This window comes from Echeneis naucrates, chromosome 13 (genome assembly GCF_900963305.1).
Source record: "Echeneis naucrates chromosome 13, fEcheNa1.1, whole genome shotgun sequence".
NCBI classification, from domain to species: domain Eukaryota; kingdom Metazoa; phylum Chordata; class Actinopteri; order Carangiformes; family Echeneidae; genus Echeneis; species Echeneis naucrates.
This window is the reverse complement of record NC_042523.1, coordinates 11,908,246-11,923,213: the sequence shown is the minus strand read 5'-3', so window position 1 is coordinate 11,923,213 and position 14,968 is coordinate 11,908,246. Positions and strand designations below refer to the sequence as shown.

At 42.8% G+C, this 14,968-nt stretch overlaps 1 protein-coding gene across 6 annotated transcripts in view; it reads right to left on the bottom strand.

Moving 5' to 3' along the window:
* The window catches only part of schip1 (schwannomin interacting protein 1), a 186,297-nt gene that overhangs the window by 11,218 nt on the left and 160,111 nt on the right, over positions 1 to 14,968 (bottom strand). Inside the window, exon 1 of one of the 6 annotated variants that reach the window (XM_029516763.1) lies at positions 8,971 to 9,345. The exons of the other annotated variants lie outside the window; for them this stretch is intronic. Within the exon in view, the coding sequence (XP_029372623.1) occupies positions 8,971 to 9,000 (30 nt within the window). The 5' untranslated portion in view covers positions 9,001 to 9,345. Of the gene's footprint in view, positions 1 to 8,970; positions 9,346 to 14,968 lie in introns of those variants that run through there. 6 annotated transcript variants of the gene reach the window in all.

Here is a 14,968-nt window from a genome sequence, read left to right as displayed (position 1 = left end):
AAAGGGAGGAGAAAGAACAGAGAGGTGGAGAGAAAGAGTTGCAAAAGAGACTGTTTAAATTAAACAACACAACTGGGCTAATTTGTGTTTTTTCTTAGATTCACCAAGCAATTTCTTCAAAAAACCCTCATTGACAAAGACATCTCCTTTGCTCTGCAGTACAACCATTCTTCTCCACAGGCAGAGAGGGTGAGTTAGCCTTGTCTCTGGAAAACAAGGTGCCTCTTCTGAACCATCAAATATTCCTTGAAAATCGATATTAGAGGAAGGAGAACTTAATTATCTGTGCTAACCAACAGCACCCTCCCTCTCCTTTCCTCAATTTGCTGGCTCTTGTGGCCTGATATAATTAAGAGGTTGAACTAAGATGCGTAAAACTGTCTGTGTATTCATGTGTGCCAAGAGTTTTGTGTCCTTTTTCGGAAAAATATTCTAAAAGGAGAGGTCCTTTAAAAACATATCACACATTCCTTTATTCGTTATTTCTCCATTCTTACCCTTCATTTTTCACAAAGTGATCTCCCTTGTTCTACACAATGGAGGCTTTTCACCGGCCAAGACCTCAGCCCCTAGTGGGAAACAAGAACTCACTGTTCAGACAGCATGCCCACACACACACAAAAATACTGCGAGCACAGGTTATGTTTCTTTTGAAGCACAGTGAAAGCCTGGTCTTACGGTGTCCCTGGATTAGACTAAATGTTCCTGAAAAACTGCAATTCAGAGCTCTTTCATAGAGGTATGTGTGTTTGTGTGGGTTATATATGTACGTGTGTGTGTGCTGACAATTTTTGGTAATCTTTGTGTTGTGTTGAGAATCCAGACAGAGACAGCTTCATGTTTTCAAGGCCTGACAGTGAGCTGCTGCTGAGCTCACAGCTCTACAAACAGACCCAAGGTCACTGTGTCTTCTTCTGTGTGTCTGTCTGTGTGTGTATGTTTTGACTGTACTGTGCTTTACAGTTCAAACAGATGGTCTGGATTTTCCTAAAACAGCACCTCCAAGTTAGACCGTAGAGTCAGTTTATGTCCCATTTAAAAGAATAGATCAACATTTTGGAGAATAGATGCATATTTTTCGTGCACATAACAAATATAACAGTTGTTTGTCTGCATTCTTGACAGCTACATCCTGCAGCAGGTGAATTTGAATTTGCTGTTCTGCAGAACGATTTCTTGGCTCATTAAGTGACTCATCAAGCTGCTTTGCTACTTCACAGTGAAGACAAGACTCCAGGGAGGTGGTTGTAGGTTGTGTGAACAGGGCCACGCTAGTTGTTTACAACTAGCTCATTCCATTCTGATGTGGACCAGAGTTGTGAGTGGTGTCCATCTTGTCATCTAACTGTTGGGAAGAGAAGGGGTTGGTTTGTGTATTTCCTGTCCTGTTTGTCCTGTCTGCCATATCTATCCGGACAGTAAGGCATTCCATCCCAGATAAGGGCCGTGACCCCTGACCCTTCACACAGTTCAGCTGCAGGTCAGTGCAAGTCTGTGCCTGCCACTCAAATTGGACAACAGAGAACAACTCAGCAAGTGGTGGAGAGCTAGATATAAGTGTTTGTGGTGGCAAAAGAAGTGGGGGAGGGTTGTGGCGGGATAAAAGGAAAAAAAAAAAAAAAGAAAGGGGGAGGGGAGATGACAAAGGGAGGAAGGGGAGATGGGGAGCATGAAGTGGTATTAGACAGCACATTAGATCTCCAAGTGACATTTGAGCTGCTCTACAACAGGGCCGGACTGTGGATTTGTAGGGAGAGATTCAGAAGAAGAATCTGCTTTTTCTCCCAACGAATGTGGCAGATTTAAGGCGCAAAGCCTAGTTACTCATACTATTATGTCATAGCCTTGCCCCAAATATCTAAGCACTGTAACACCCACATTTCTAGCATAAACATCAACCTCGATCTTTCGCCTGTATCACATAGCTGCACACAATACACCAAGGTCTAGGAGTTTGGAAAAATAAGTTTATCTACTTTCTCACAGAGAGTTTGATTTGTTCGCTATCTATTGATTGTGAAGCTGGAGCCAGCAGCAGGTTAGTCTCAAGTGAACCCAAATCTGCCCACCAGTTCCTTTAAAAGCCACTAATTAACAAGTTATACCCCTCATGTTAAAAACAAGAACTGAAAGTGTGAAAATGGCATTTTGCTGAGTTTAGATGGATATTTAAACATTTCTTGGCAGGGAGCAATCACTGCTTGATGGCTGGTATTGCTGTCTCTGGTCAGCAGACACACTGCAACTTGTCGTTTTTGAAACACACCTTAAACAAACAAGATAACTGAGATTTCGATATTAATTTTGCTCTCTCTGGACAGGCCCAGAAGTCAATGGTTTAAATTCATTCAGCCAGCCTGAATGTACTAATAGACATTTACAGAATAAGACATTTACAAACATGTGTTCCTTTACCTCTTTGTAGTCGTCATTGAGGCAGAGGCTGGCCGCTTGCTGGATGACATCATTCACTCCACTACATCCATCCATATTATTCGGTGTCTCCCTCACCCCTCCCTTCCTCACTGTCTTCCTGTCTTTTCCTTTCTACTCCCCAGTCAGTAGGTTAGTCCAGGCTGACTCTTGAGGTTGGGTCCAGTCAGTGCACATCATATTCCCAGCCAACTCAACCCTTCCACAAAAACAAAACAAAACAGGAAAAAAAAAAATCTACTCTTCTGGCTTGTCGTTCCTAATGTGATGTGACACTGTTTAAACTTCACTTCTCTTCACTCTTTCCCTTCTATAGGTCTCCTACCTCTCCTGCAGGACTGTGGAAACATAATGGTCAGAGGTAAGGCCCCTTTAGACCCTCCCTACCTTCTACCCTCTGGACAGGGCGGCCTCTCATAGCCAGAGACCGCAAAAGAGAGGAGGGAGAGGGAGAAACTCACACTGGTGTTTTTTCCAGTTTTAACACCCTGACGCGAGGACAGCAGCTGCTCACCACTAGTTTCAAAAGACACACCTCAGCAATGGGATAGCAACAGTGTGTATTTGTGTGTGTGTGTTTATGGCAGTGCACTAGTGTGGGGTGTGTGTTTAGATGACTCCCTAAGTGTCCAAAGCCTCTCCTGGACACCATCTCTCACTGTCTATATTTACTCTCTCTCTGTTACCCCCTGGACTCCTTTCTGAGTTTTCCTTTTTAATCTCACTAACCCTCTTAGCTAGAATAGCTTTTGAATATGTGTGTGTTGGTGAAAAGAGAGATTAACTTAAAAAAAGGATTTTAAGAAGGAGAAATGAATGTAAAAATTCCCAGTGTAACAGAGGAGGCAGTGTGCTGCCTTCCTGCCAAGGTAAAAATAGTGCCCTGTCTGGACTCCAAAGCCAGCAGACCTACGGCCTCAGCCAGCTGAATAAACCCTGACAGAGCACAATGGGCCACTAGTCTGGCACACAAACACACAGTGTCTCACTCACATACATACGAGATTGCTTTTACCCTGTATCAGTGACTTACATTTCCAATCTGAGCTCTCCACGGTGTGTAATGATCTCATATGAAACATTATCGACCCATGACTCATATATTTGTCATAGCTGCCCAGACAGAAAATTATATCCACATATGGCTGTAGGATCACACTGCAGGGAGCATGACTTCACATCAACACACACACACACACAGAAAAATGAAGGGCATGACAAGGATCCAGAAAGCCATTATTATCTTCAGGTGGAAATAAACTCATAATTCATCTACTGAGTAAAGATGACATTCTCCTGATTTATTAATCTGGTTATCTTTTTTTTTTTTTTTGATTGATTGATGATTGATTGTTTAACTGTGAAATGTCAAAAAATACCACACAGTCTCATTTCCTAGAGCATTTCCTGAAATCTTCAAACTGCTAGTCAAATAAAATAAATAATTTCAACATTACATTAGTTTGTGTTTCTTGTGCACAACTATAAAAGGAGTAAGAACCAGTCTTGGGTATTAAGTTTCACTCTTTTCTGCCTATGTCTCAGGGCACAAAGAACTGAAAACGTCTGAATAGCTTATGCAGAATCTCAATTTTACTTATTTATGCTATGAGCTGATTTTTCCTGTTCTGAAGGCAAATAGCTTTTATTTCTAGCATGTGTTATACAGACAGTTAATGTTAAGATAATTTTACACCCTACTCAGTTTGAGAAGTTTGGTTTATTTTGTTAAGTGGAGGAAAGATTATTTTAGGCATCGAGATTCAGCCAGTATAGTGCCAGTTGCACTGAGAGGTTTCAAACAGCACTCGTGGTTGGAAATGTTCAGTCTTGTCATCCAACATTTGCTTATTTATTAAATGCTAGTTTTTATATGCCTTGCATATTTATCCTAGGTATTTAGGCAATGAACTTTACTCTAACCTTTTACTGAGAGAACACTTGTTAAAAGTGCAGTGAATCTTTGAAGAAACATCCACAATGAGCGGATGAATAATAAAAATAGTAAAAATAATAAAAAATAGCCAGGGATCTAATGGAGGAACGGGGATATCAGATAAAAAATATAACAGGCAGCCAAGGACAAAGAGGTACAAGTGAGATGAAAGGAGCACGATGAGAGGGAAAGGAATGCCAAGTGATACTGATAAAGATGATTCACAATCATCTGTTACTCTGCTGAGGGAGAGAGCGAGGACCAGAATAACATGAGGAAAAAAGAACCGCAGATGAACACTCTTGGGGAATAATACATTTGCATGATAACATCAAAGAACATTTGGACACACACACACACACACACAGATAGGAAGTGAGTTTGATCCAGTGTTGATCCTGGGGTATAAAGTGGAGAGTACAGTGAATAGTATGGGTGCCTTCTGAAGTCACCCACACTGGACTGCCGCTGCTGAGGACATTATAGAAAACACACACACACACACACACATAAACACACATAAACACACTGAGTGGGAGAAGCCTGCTTGGGGCTAAAGGGTGGGCCAGAGCCGGCTCTCTGCTGCTTCTCTGCTTCATTACTGAGGCTGACTTCATTGTGAAGGTGAAGTCACTGCTGATTCAAATGGGACAGGAGGGTGGGAGAGGACAGTTACCTGGGTCACCTGTGCGTATGAAGCATCGATGGACACACAAACGCACAAATATGCACACGGACATCACAGATCAAGGGCATGCGGATTCTTTCATCTGCGTATCTGTGACCCACACTCATACACACATCAAGGTTGATTCATTGGTTGTAGCTAATGGCTCGACTGTTGGGTCAGCTGAGAGAGCAAGTGTGAGAGAAAGACGCACACACAGACAGAAAGGCTTATTGTTCCAAGTGAACAGAGGATGACTGTGGTAGAGAGGGTTCCTGGCACCTCCTGTAGGCCTGCGATCCAAGGCCAACGGCACTGTGGCTGTGGCTCCTTCTTTTTATCAGGTCCAACTCTGTGTTTGTTTGGGAGCTGTGTATCGGTAAACAGCCACGTTGCTCCCTAATGTCATTGTGTATGCTTGTGTAAAGCAAGACTGAATCTACTGACACACATGAAAGAAACATCTGAGACTCAGATCTGATCTTATTTTGGAAAGAGGGGGAAGAGAGGGGTCTGCTTCCATAGCAACATGGTGAGAATTTCTCCATGGCGATGCTCTGTGTTCAAAACAAATTGGGCTGCTAAAGAAGCATGGGCCGCCCATCAGGAAGTCCCCTACCTCACACAGAGGCCTGTGTTTGAGAGAGCAAGAGCTTCTGACAAATTGTATGGTATTAAGGCAAAGTGCACATTTGTCTCAAATGAAAAAGAGGCCTGTGTAATACAGAGGAGCTGAATCAAATTTCACATCCACGAAGCTGCAGTGACACAAGGTGAAAATTACATGTGCAATCTTGCGAATTTGACAAATTGCAGTTAATATACAAACATCTAAATTGTATTTGTGTCCAGGTAAAACAGCATTCCTGTGTAATCAGACTAATTAGGCTGGCTGAAAATATGACCGAAAATCTATATTATATTAGGTTATCACATTCGACTAAATAAAAAGAGATGTATCAATGAAGTTTTTGTAATATGTTAGTTCATGAAATATTCCTTTTTGGTTTGGCTCTGGTGGGCTAAATTCAACTTGACTGAAATATAGCGAGTTAAAGAAGTACACAGGAATTAAATGAGAAAATTAACACCTGGTGTCTCGGCTTTTGTAATTTCAGAAGTGGACATGTGGAGATGTTGAGCTTGTTTTGTGATTTTCCTTTGCAAACAAGAGTTTATGATTGATCAATTCTGTCATTCTTGCATGATCCCTCAGTGATCTACTGTACTGCTTGTCCTCATTAATAATTCATCAGGCCACACCTCATATTCTGTTACACCGAAACTGGAGATCTCCAGTTAGTCAAGTCTGAAAAACTCCATGAGCCTTAAATCCCACACACATAATAAATACACATATGTCCTCATTCACACAAACGCGGCACATGACAGGACTCAATATTCAATCAGACTTTGAAGGCCCTCAGCAGACCAAGAAAACCAAAGGCCGAATGATGAACTCACTGACACAAGCTGATAAATCTCCTCATCACCCCTCCCCCCGTTCTGTTTAACATGAGAATCTTAAAGCCGACATATCACAGTGAGATCCCAGTGTCCAGTAAACAGCCTGGCTTCTGTTCACTTCAGCACACAATGAAAGTGCAGTGTCAGGATGACGGAGGTGGCTTCAGGACATCATTGGTTATTCTTCTAAGCTCCTTTTGGCATCATGGTTTATTTCCAAAATTGATGGAGGTTGAATCGATAGATGGTTTTAGTCGACTATGGGTCAAGTGGCTGATTCATTGGTTCTCTCAGGGTCAGCCTAATGATTTCTGACAGTAAGTGGAGGCCTGCCTTGGAGATTATGGGACGAACAAACAAAGATGGACAGAGGCTTTCCCTTCTTCCTTTATCTGTCTTCTCATTCACCTTGAATCATTAATAACCAAGGGCAGGCGGACCACACCTTAACTAGACCAGGAGAAAATAACGATGTCAAGGACCAAAACAGAGACATGGACTGCTCCAGGAGACAGACAGAGATGCAGGGACAACACCCTGCCATCCTTCCTTTTTGCTTTTTCCTCTTTATGTTTTTACTGCTCACCCATTTTATCCCCTCACTTAATCTGTCACTTGTTCTTTTACCTCAGTTCTTTCCTCAGTTGCATTTTGCTTCTTTCCATCTCTTAGTGTGTGTGTGTGTGTGTGTGTGTGTGTGCGAGGTGCACTGTCTGCCTGCTGGTTGCCAGGTTACGGGTCTAATTGAGGGGCCTCTGGTGAGTTGCTGTTATCAGAGCCTGAACCCTCTGTTCCGCTTACCAATCTCATTCTCTCTCTTATTTGCTTCATCTCTCTTTTCTGGCAAACCCTTTGAGTCACATTTTAACACGACAATTTCATTAACAGGCTTTTTCAACACCCTCCTGAATTTTCTGCTGAGCAGAGGTCAGTTGTTTCCTCCACTCGCCTGACCACATCATCTCATCTGCGTCAGAAAACTGAACATTGTTCTAATTGCTGTGTTTCTAATCAACTCTCCCTCTGCCCTGTTTAGCTTGTGTTGTCGATACTTCTCTCCCCGTCTCATCTCTCTCTTTCACGCACTGTCTCTCCGCTGGCCCTTTGGTGTCTGCTTATTGGCGCCGGCTTTGCTTCATTCCTGCCATTTCTGAGTTGCTCCATCTACTTTTTATCTACCAGAAAACATGTCAGGAAATCCTTATCAGATTACATAACTGCTTCCACCCTTTTGCTGGCACAACAAACATCACCCCTCCTGACATTGAAATACAAATATGAGGAAAATGATTATAGCTGTTCAAGTATATGAGCTGAGTCTTCTTCGATAAAAAGAAATCAGCTTTGATAAATGTTATTAATGCCAGAAATGCGAGCATTTACAATTGCTGGCACCCAGCTGAAAAAAACAAAACACATGAGTCCATACAAGATCAAACACAATTTCCACTTTAACCCAAAAGGAAGTATCCTGGTTAGAGGACACAATCTGGACTCCGAAGTCTAATGTTGCATGTTGAAAAAACATGTTAAGTTGACCCACAAGGCTGTTTAATCTTTCTAGAACTCCTTCGTGCAGCTTCTCATGCATTACTCCCACTGCTTTAACACTTTCTTCAACCCATCAAAGGCATTCCATCTTCCTCCCTCAATGCCTCCTCCGGCACATTCAGCTCATCTCCTTTGCCTTTCATCTGCCACTCTGCTCTCTCCCACCCTCCATCCCCACTGCACTGCAGACTTTCTTTCCAAGCAGAGCCGGTTATAGCAAAGCTGATGTACATCTGTGATGTGCTTGCTTTCCTTTAATCATGACTGCTTCTTTCCTCTCAGTTCCTTGTTAGATAAAGTGGGACACTGCTGTCACATGTCCCACAAGAACCAAGCACACACACACACACACACACACACACACACACACACACACACACACACACACAACTGTGCCCATGCATTTACATGCAACCCTCCAATCAAAATTCACATTTAAATAGTTTTCATTGCTCGTCTGCACCACACACTGAAAAACTTGCATCCTCCACATGAAATTCACAGTCCCCAAATGCATTTGCACATAGCTGTAACACTTAAAAACTTGCAGTTACATGCGCACCTAATGCCTCGTTGACATGGATTGATGAAGTTGGATGATGAAGAGGAGGTAGGACATTATTCCTTTGAGTCAAATGCTCTCTTAGCAACCAGCCAGACATCGGTTTCAGTGCGCAATCCCATTACCACTAAAGATAGAACAATGCTCCTACACAGGTCTGCAGTGACACATTCACAGCAATATCCTAGTTTTAACTATTGACATACAAGGATTCATGATAAACTGAACGAACAGTCCCGTTAACAGTAACGCTTACATCAGGAAGATCAACATCAGCTTCAGTGTCTGTCAAAATGCCAAAGAAATAATTGAATTCCAGCAATGTGAGTTGTGTCCTGTGCTGTTGAGAACTACCTGGTAAGAACAGTTTTCCTGGTGGACCATCCTTCACAGCATCGTAGAACGGAGCTGGCAGAGCTTGGGGAACAGGAGCGGGACTGGGATAAGATTCCCAGCCCTGCGGAGGTATTCCAGAGGGGAGGAGAGGAGTGAAGAGGAGAAGAGAATCCCACCAGGTCCTTAATCCAAACCAAAAATCAATTCTCCCTCTTGCCTCTACAGTCTGTTCTGCCCTCTCCTTCTGCTTTTTATCTCTTTTCTGCTTGTTTTCTGGTCTGTCTGTTGGTCAAGAGAGAAGGGTAAGGTTTGATCGCTGCTTCCCCAACGCTGAAGAGGGAGGGGAGTGATAGACTGGAGGAGGGGTGTGAGAATGCGAGAGAGAAACAGAGAGGGAGGGGAACAGTGAAAAGCAGAGTGATTATGCTCCTGGTCGCCTTTCTCTGTCTGGTTTGGATTGAAAAGGGGGAGGAGCTGCTGCACTGAGTACGAGCAGACCCGGCCAGTGGGAAGAGGGGAGGGTGGAAAATGGGGGGAGGGAGGCCGAGGGCGGTGTGGGTCAGGGTTGGGATGTCACTCTCCTCTTTCATATGGAGTCATGCCAGAGAGAGAAGCAGAGAGGAATGGGAGAAAAGCTGAGGAATGTCTTTCATAGTTTAATCTTAATCCCTATCAGTGCTGCATGAATGGTCATCAGAGCCAACGCTGACATGCTTTAAAGCTAAAACATGGCTGGACAGCAAAGTCTGTGTTTTTAGCGCCGGTTTCAACTGTTTGTATAAAAAGACATTATTTGCCGTTGTGTGTAAAGTTGTGACATTGCCTGCTACACAAAGTTTCTTCTCAGTTTCTCAGCCGCTTTGTCAGATTATAATCCTATGGTGGCAGATGGCTGGACTATAATCCAAATGCAGGACAACCTGCTCTGTTAATCGCTCCCTTTTCCATCTCTCTGTTCATTACCCTTTCCTGACATCTACTCCTTAATGTGATAAATCTTTTTTTTTTCTAGTTTGTGCATTCTTTGTGACCTTACTGTTTTGTAAATGTGAACACTTCTTTTTCTGGATGGAGGATGAAACTAACTGTAACTGATGAATCTGATGATTACTGGCAGCTAACAACTCCAATAAACAAATCCACTTTACATGTCAGAAAATACTCTCCTTGAAGATTCTTGAGAAGGTTTGATATTTCATCTTAAATCCATCGTCTTTTTTTCCATTCTATAGAAACAGTCTGATTCATTGAAAAATTGTTTTACATGTCAGCATTTTTTTTTGTTTGTTTTGTTTTGTACATGTTATGCTGAATGCTGTTTCTCCTCAATCAACACTCCCATTAAAGCTGTGAAGCATCTTAGCGAAAGAATTTGGAGAATTTGACATCCACTTATCTAGTACATCTGTTTAAGCTTACACTTTTTGTCTTTTTTTGGCAATGTACTGAGCTGCACACACCTCCCGGTGTGTCAACCCTCCTCCTGGGTTAGATCTCTCTATTCGATATTGATCTCTTTTGGGTGACGCTGCTTTTCCCGATAAGACCACTCCTGGGTTTAATGAGCTGGAAGCGGATCGATGAACTCCCTGCTCTGATCTCTCAGCTTGAGCCTGCACATCACAGGATCGGGGTTGGCCCTATGTGTGGTGCCAAGCTGGTGCAGGCTGGAACATCGCCCATCCTGTCACACTAACCTCGGATGTAATTATCTGTGCATGACATTGACTTGTTTAAAAAGTTTCTTTCAGCAGGAGCTACCAACTAAGATGCTGAAGCTTGTGTTTACAGGCGTGCTGTAAAAAGGTTAAAAACTGTAAAGCTCAGAGAGAACTTGGGGATTTCATTCACATATAACATGTGGCATCCTGCATTTTATGTTGCTGAAGCACTGGCATCTAGACGGATAAAAATCTGTATTGTTTCTATGACTTTCTGCCCTCTTGTCAGCAAGTCACTTTAAGAAAATTAAGATTTCAGTTCAATTTTAACAACTCATTCCTTACAGGGGACGTTTGTTGGATTACACAGCCTGAACATATGCAACAGCAATCTAATATGGACACATATAAAATTGATGGCAGGCATAGAGTCAAACAGAGATTTGAGATCTGAGGCAGAGCGCCCACATGAACACACACACCTCACTTTTAACTTTCCAAAATTGATAATCCCAAAAGGTGCAACTTCATACAGTGACTGGTCAGGTGTTTTCCTGTCTCTCCGAGGCTGTTAATGGACTCCATGAGTGAAGAAGATTAAAATGGAAGCCAATACCCTGAGTTGGTGAGTCAATGAGCTGATGTACTTGCTCCAGTACTAGGATCTTTACAGCCTCAGGCTCATTAGGCCTGTTTCTCCTTTTTGAATACAAATGCATCGTGCTGATGATACTCTTTCATGTACATATGCACACGTACAGAGGAGCAGAAAATAGCTTTGATGTCCAACATCTGTGAACCACGCTTTGATCCAAGAAGCCACAGAAATCCCCCCCTTTCTCCGCTTTATCACCACGGCAGGAGTCAGTCTGAAGACACCTCCTGCTGACCTTCACACGGTTGTCAAGGTTACATTCTGAGTCACAGGATGGGTGGAGACGGAGACAGCGCCTGTTTAGTCACATTTGAAGAGCAGACAGCATCCAACCAGCCTGTTACTTGCATATCAACCCCCTTTAACTGCAAAAAATAAGCCCCTAACACAGACGCAGCAAACAAACGGTGATTACACAAGAAACCTAAATCTACATAATGAAGACTCAAAGATTATTTACCAGAGACAGACAGGCAGACAGGCAGACAGACTGCAGCTCAGCCTCCCACACACACTGGCTACATTATGAGCTGGGAGGTTTTAAATCCATGAACAAAAGGACAAGTGGATTTCTGCAAATAGTGGCTTTCTGCTAAATTATAGCTGTATGCTAAATTTAATACCAAATTCCAACAGTTGTAAGGAAATGATACATGCATGGAGTAGCAGGGGTGCTTTTTCTGTCATTCTCACTGTGTGTTATGGTGTTCACTGTGCACTGGAGCAGCTCCTCTCATCCTGCACATCAAAACAAAAGTCATGTGGGGTTCTGTCTATTTAGCTCTACTCTGTGGGCATATTTACGGCTGCAAACTAGTATAATGAGTACCTCAGTCACTCGTAAAAACATGGATGCTCACTGTAGTAAAGCTGGGTGGGAAACAGATATGAGGACATGATACTGTGGGTGGTAAATAATGCTGCAGAACACTGTCCACAGCTGATGGAAAATACATGGATCCCAGTCACGCTGTGACGCCTCCTCCCTTCTGCTGACAAAACAGTTGCCCTCTCTTCAGTCTGTGTGTGCCATCTACCCCTCCTTCCTCTGTGTCTGGCCTTTCAGTAACTACACTTACTTTCTTTTCACCACTTTTCTTCACCCCCACCCCCCACTCTGTCCTTTTCTCTTTTTCTGCCTCGCTCTGTCTCAGCAGGAAGGGGGGAGCACAGATGCTTTTAGCGGCCTGACATTTTGTGCCAGTGTAAAAACACTGCATAGCAAAGCAGGTTGGCTCAGTGTGAGGACCAGATTCTGGCGGTAATGAGCTCGCTCTGACAGGGAGGAACTGATGCGGAAGGCCAAGGAGTGCATGTGGGTGTATGTGTGTGTGCGTCTGCTGACGATTCCGCCGCCAGAGGTTTGCTCTAACGAGAACTACAGTTGTTGGTGGATAGACTGAACATGCTGTGATCACCAGTCTGTATTAATCTTTGTCTCACATTTTTAAATGGGCCACAACAATTTTTTAGACCAACTAAGCAAACAACAAACTGACCACCTATACTCGTGTAGTGGCACAGTCCATTATGAAACAAGATTTGTGAATCATCTTGAATATTTAACAATTCTAGATGCACAAGATTTTTAAAAAATATATTTAATGCCTTGACCACAGATAAAAATTGGGTAAAGTAAAAGTGAAACCATTTTTAACCAGATTTTTAAAATGATATGGCCAGTAGGTTGGTCAGTAGGTTGATAGACAGAAACCAATCAATTCTTTCCCATCCTCTCAAATTATTATTATTACATTTTGTCCTCATATTTTAAAACCACATTTGGTTTAAATTTTGTATGATATTGATGCAATTTCTGATAGATTCTTGATCCAGTGGGGCTGGAACCTATTCCAGCTGACACTGGATGAGGGAGGGTACCCCTGAGACAGGCCGTCGGTCTATTACAGGGCCGACAGATATAGATACACAGCCATCAATGCAAACTCAACACAGAAGGGCCTGAGGCCTGGAGTTCAAACCCAGAACCTTCTTGCTGTGTGTTGACAGTGCTTAACACTGCACCACCATGCCACCCTTGGTTACAGTCCTATATTAATCATTTATAAGAAAAAATGCCAAGTACTCCCCCTGTTCCAGGGCTCAAGTGTGATGATTTACAGCCTTTTCCAATTCAACACTAAACTTTATATTTCTGGGACCAGGACAAAACAAGCGAAAACAAAAATGTCATCTCTTGCTTGAGGAAATTGTAATAAGCATTTTTTCTTGTATTTTACGATGTTTTAAAGACGAAACGATTGCCTACTTTATGAAAATAACCATTAGTTTCAAGGAACACTGATGAAATGCTTATTCTTACATTGTGGGTATGCAAAGAGATAAATGTGTTGTGTGTTCTGTTCTCTACAGCAACAGATGAAGCTCTCTGCATGATCTGGCACAAAGTCTGTCTCTCATACACACGCATGAATACACAAACAGACTAACAGCTTAGATAACACAGAGACAAAAACACAGTTGATTTGTCGAGGTCTGCGTAGCAGTGTTCAACTGTGGCTTATATTTTTAGCCTGTTATATACAGACTGAGTTCATAACCCACTTCCCTGCTTTCATATATACATACACAGTATGCACACACAGACACACACATGCTCAAACGCACACTTTATAATTAGGTGTTTCATGTTTCAACTCCACCAAAATAAATGCACATTCGCCGGTAAGCAGACAAATATGCTCAACACAAACGTTGAGGTGATGGATAGGAGTTTGAAATCCGTCACCATTTAGAAAACGCGACCCCCCCCCCCCCCCCAAGTCTAATTTTCTCTCGAAAGTCTCTCTCTCTCTTTTTGTTGCAATAAATATCCTTCAGCACCGTTGCTTCCAAAGCTGGCCTGTGTTTGACTATGTGTTTGTATGTGTGCATTTGGCTCTTGTCTGTAGTGACTTTGCAGTATGAGGACTGACATGAAGTTATAACATTAGAGGCTGTCTCCTCACTGCTACATAAATCCCCATTTCCTCCACAGCACGCTCTGCCACTCACAGCCTGTGCCCCCACTTTGATAGTTTTCATAGGGTGGAGAAATGGAGCTAGGCAGAGGGAGGAGGAGAAATGATCTCCTGCTGTATTCTGGCGATGTGAGGACATTGAGCTATAATGCATCCTGACAGCTTAAGGAAACAGGCAATTACGAGGGAACAGGACTGCGAATGGTGGCGAAGAACAGGGGATGTCTGGGAAGAGAGAAGAGAAGGAGAAGCCCTATAGGACGACTTACTGGCCTTACTCAGACATTGGTGAATCAGAGTTGGGTGAATCAGAGGAGGGGTGTGCTGGAGGGCGTTTGTGTGTGCCTATCAGGATGATGACTCGGATAAAAAGTGGAGGAGTTTGTAGCTGTGGGTTATGTGTTTCCACTTAAAACATTACCATTTCATCACCAATCACAACAGTGCCTCAATGTGGTTTACAGTGGCTTCCATGGGTGACAGTCTGGATCATCAAACCCACTGGTTTAGGTGAAATCCCAAGTAAATATCTACACTGATAGTCTTTGTGTATTTTTGTTCTATTATCAGCTCAGGCAAGGGAAGGTTATCAAGCAGCAGTTCAGACGGTACCACTCCCGTTGAGGATGTGATGAACGTAATAGGCCATAAAAATTTCTTGAACCCTTTTTTACTATATCCACGAGCCAACAGGTCAATGTATGTAAGAGATGTTTTGA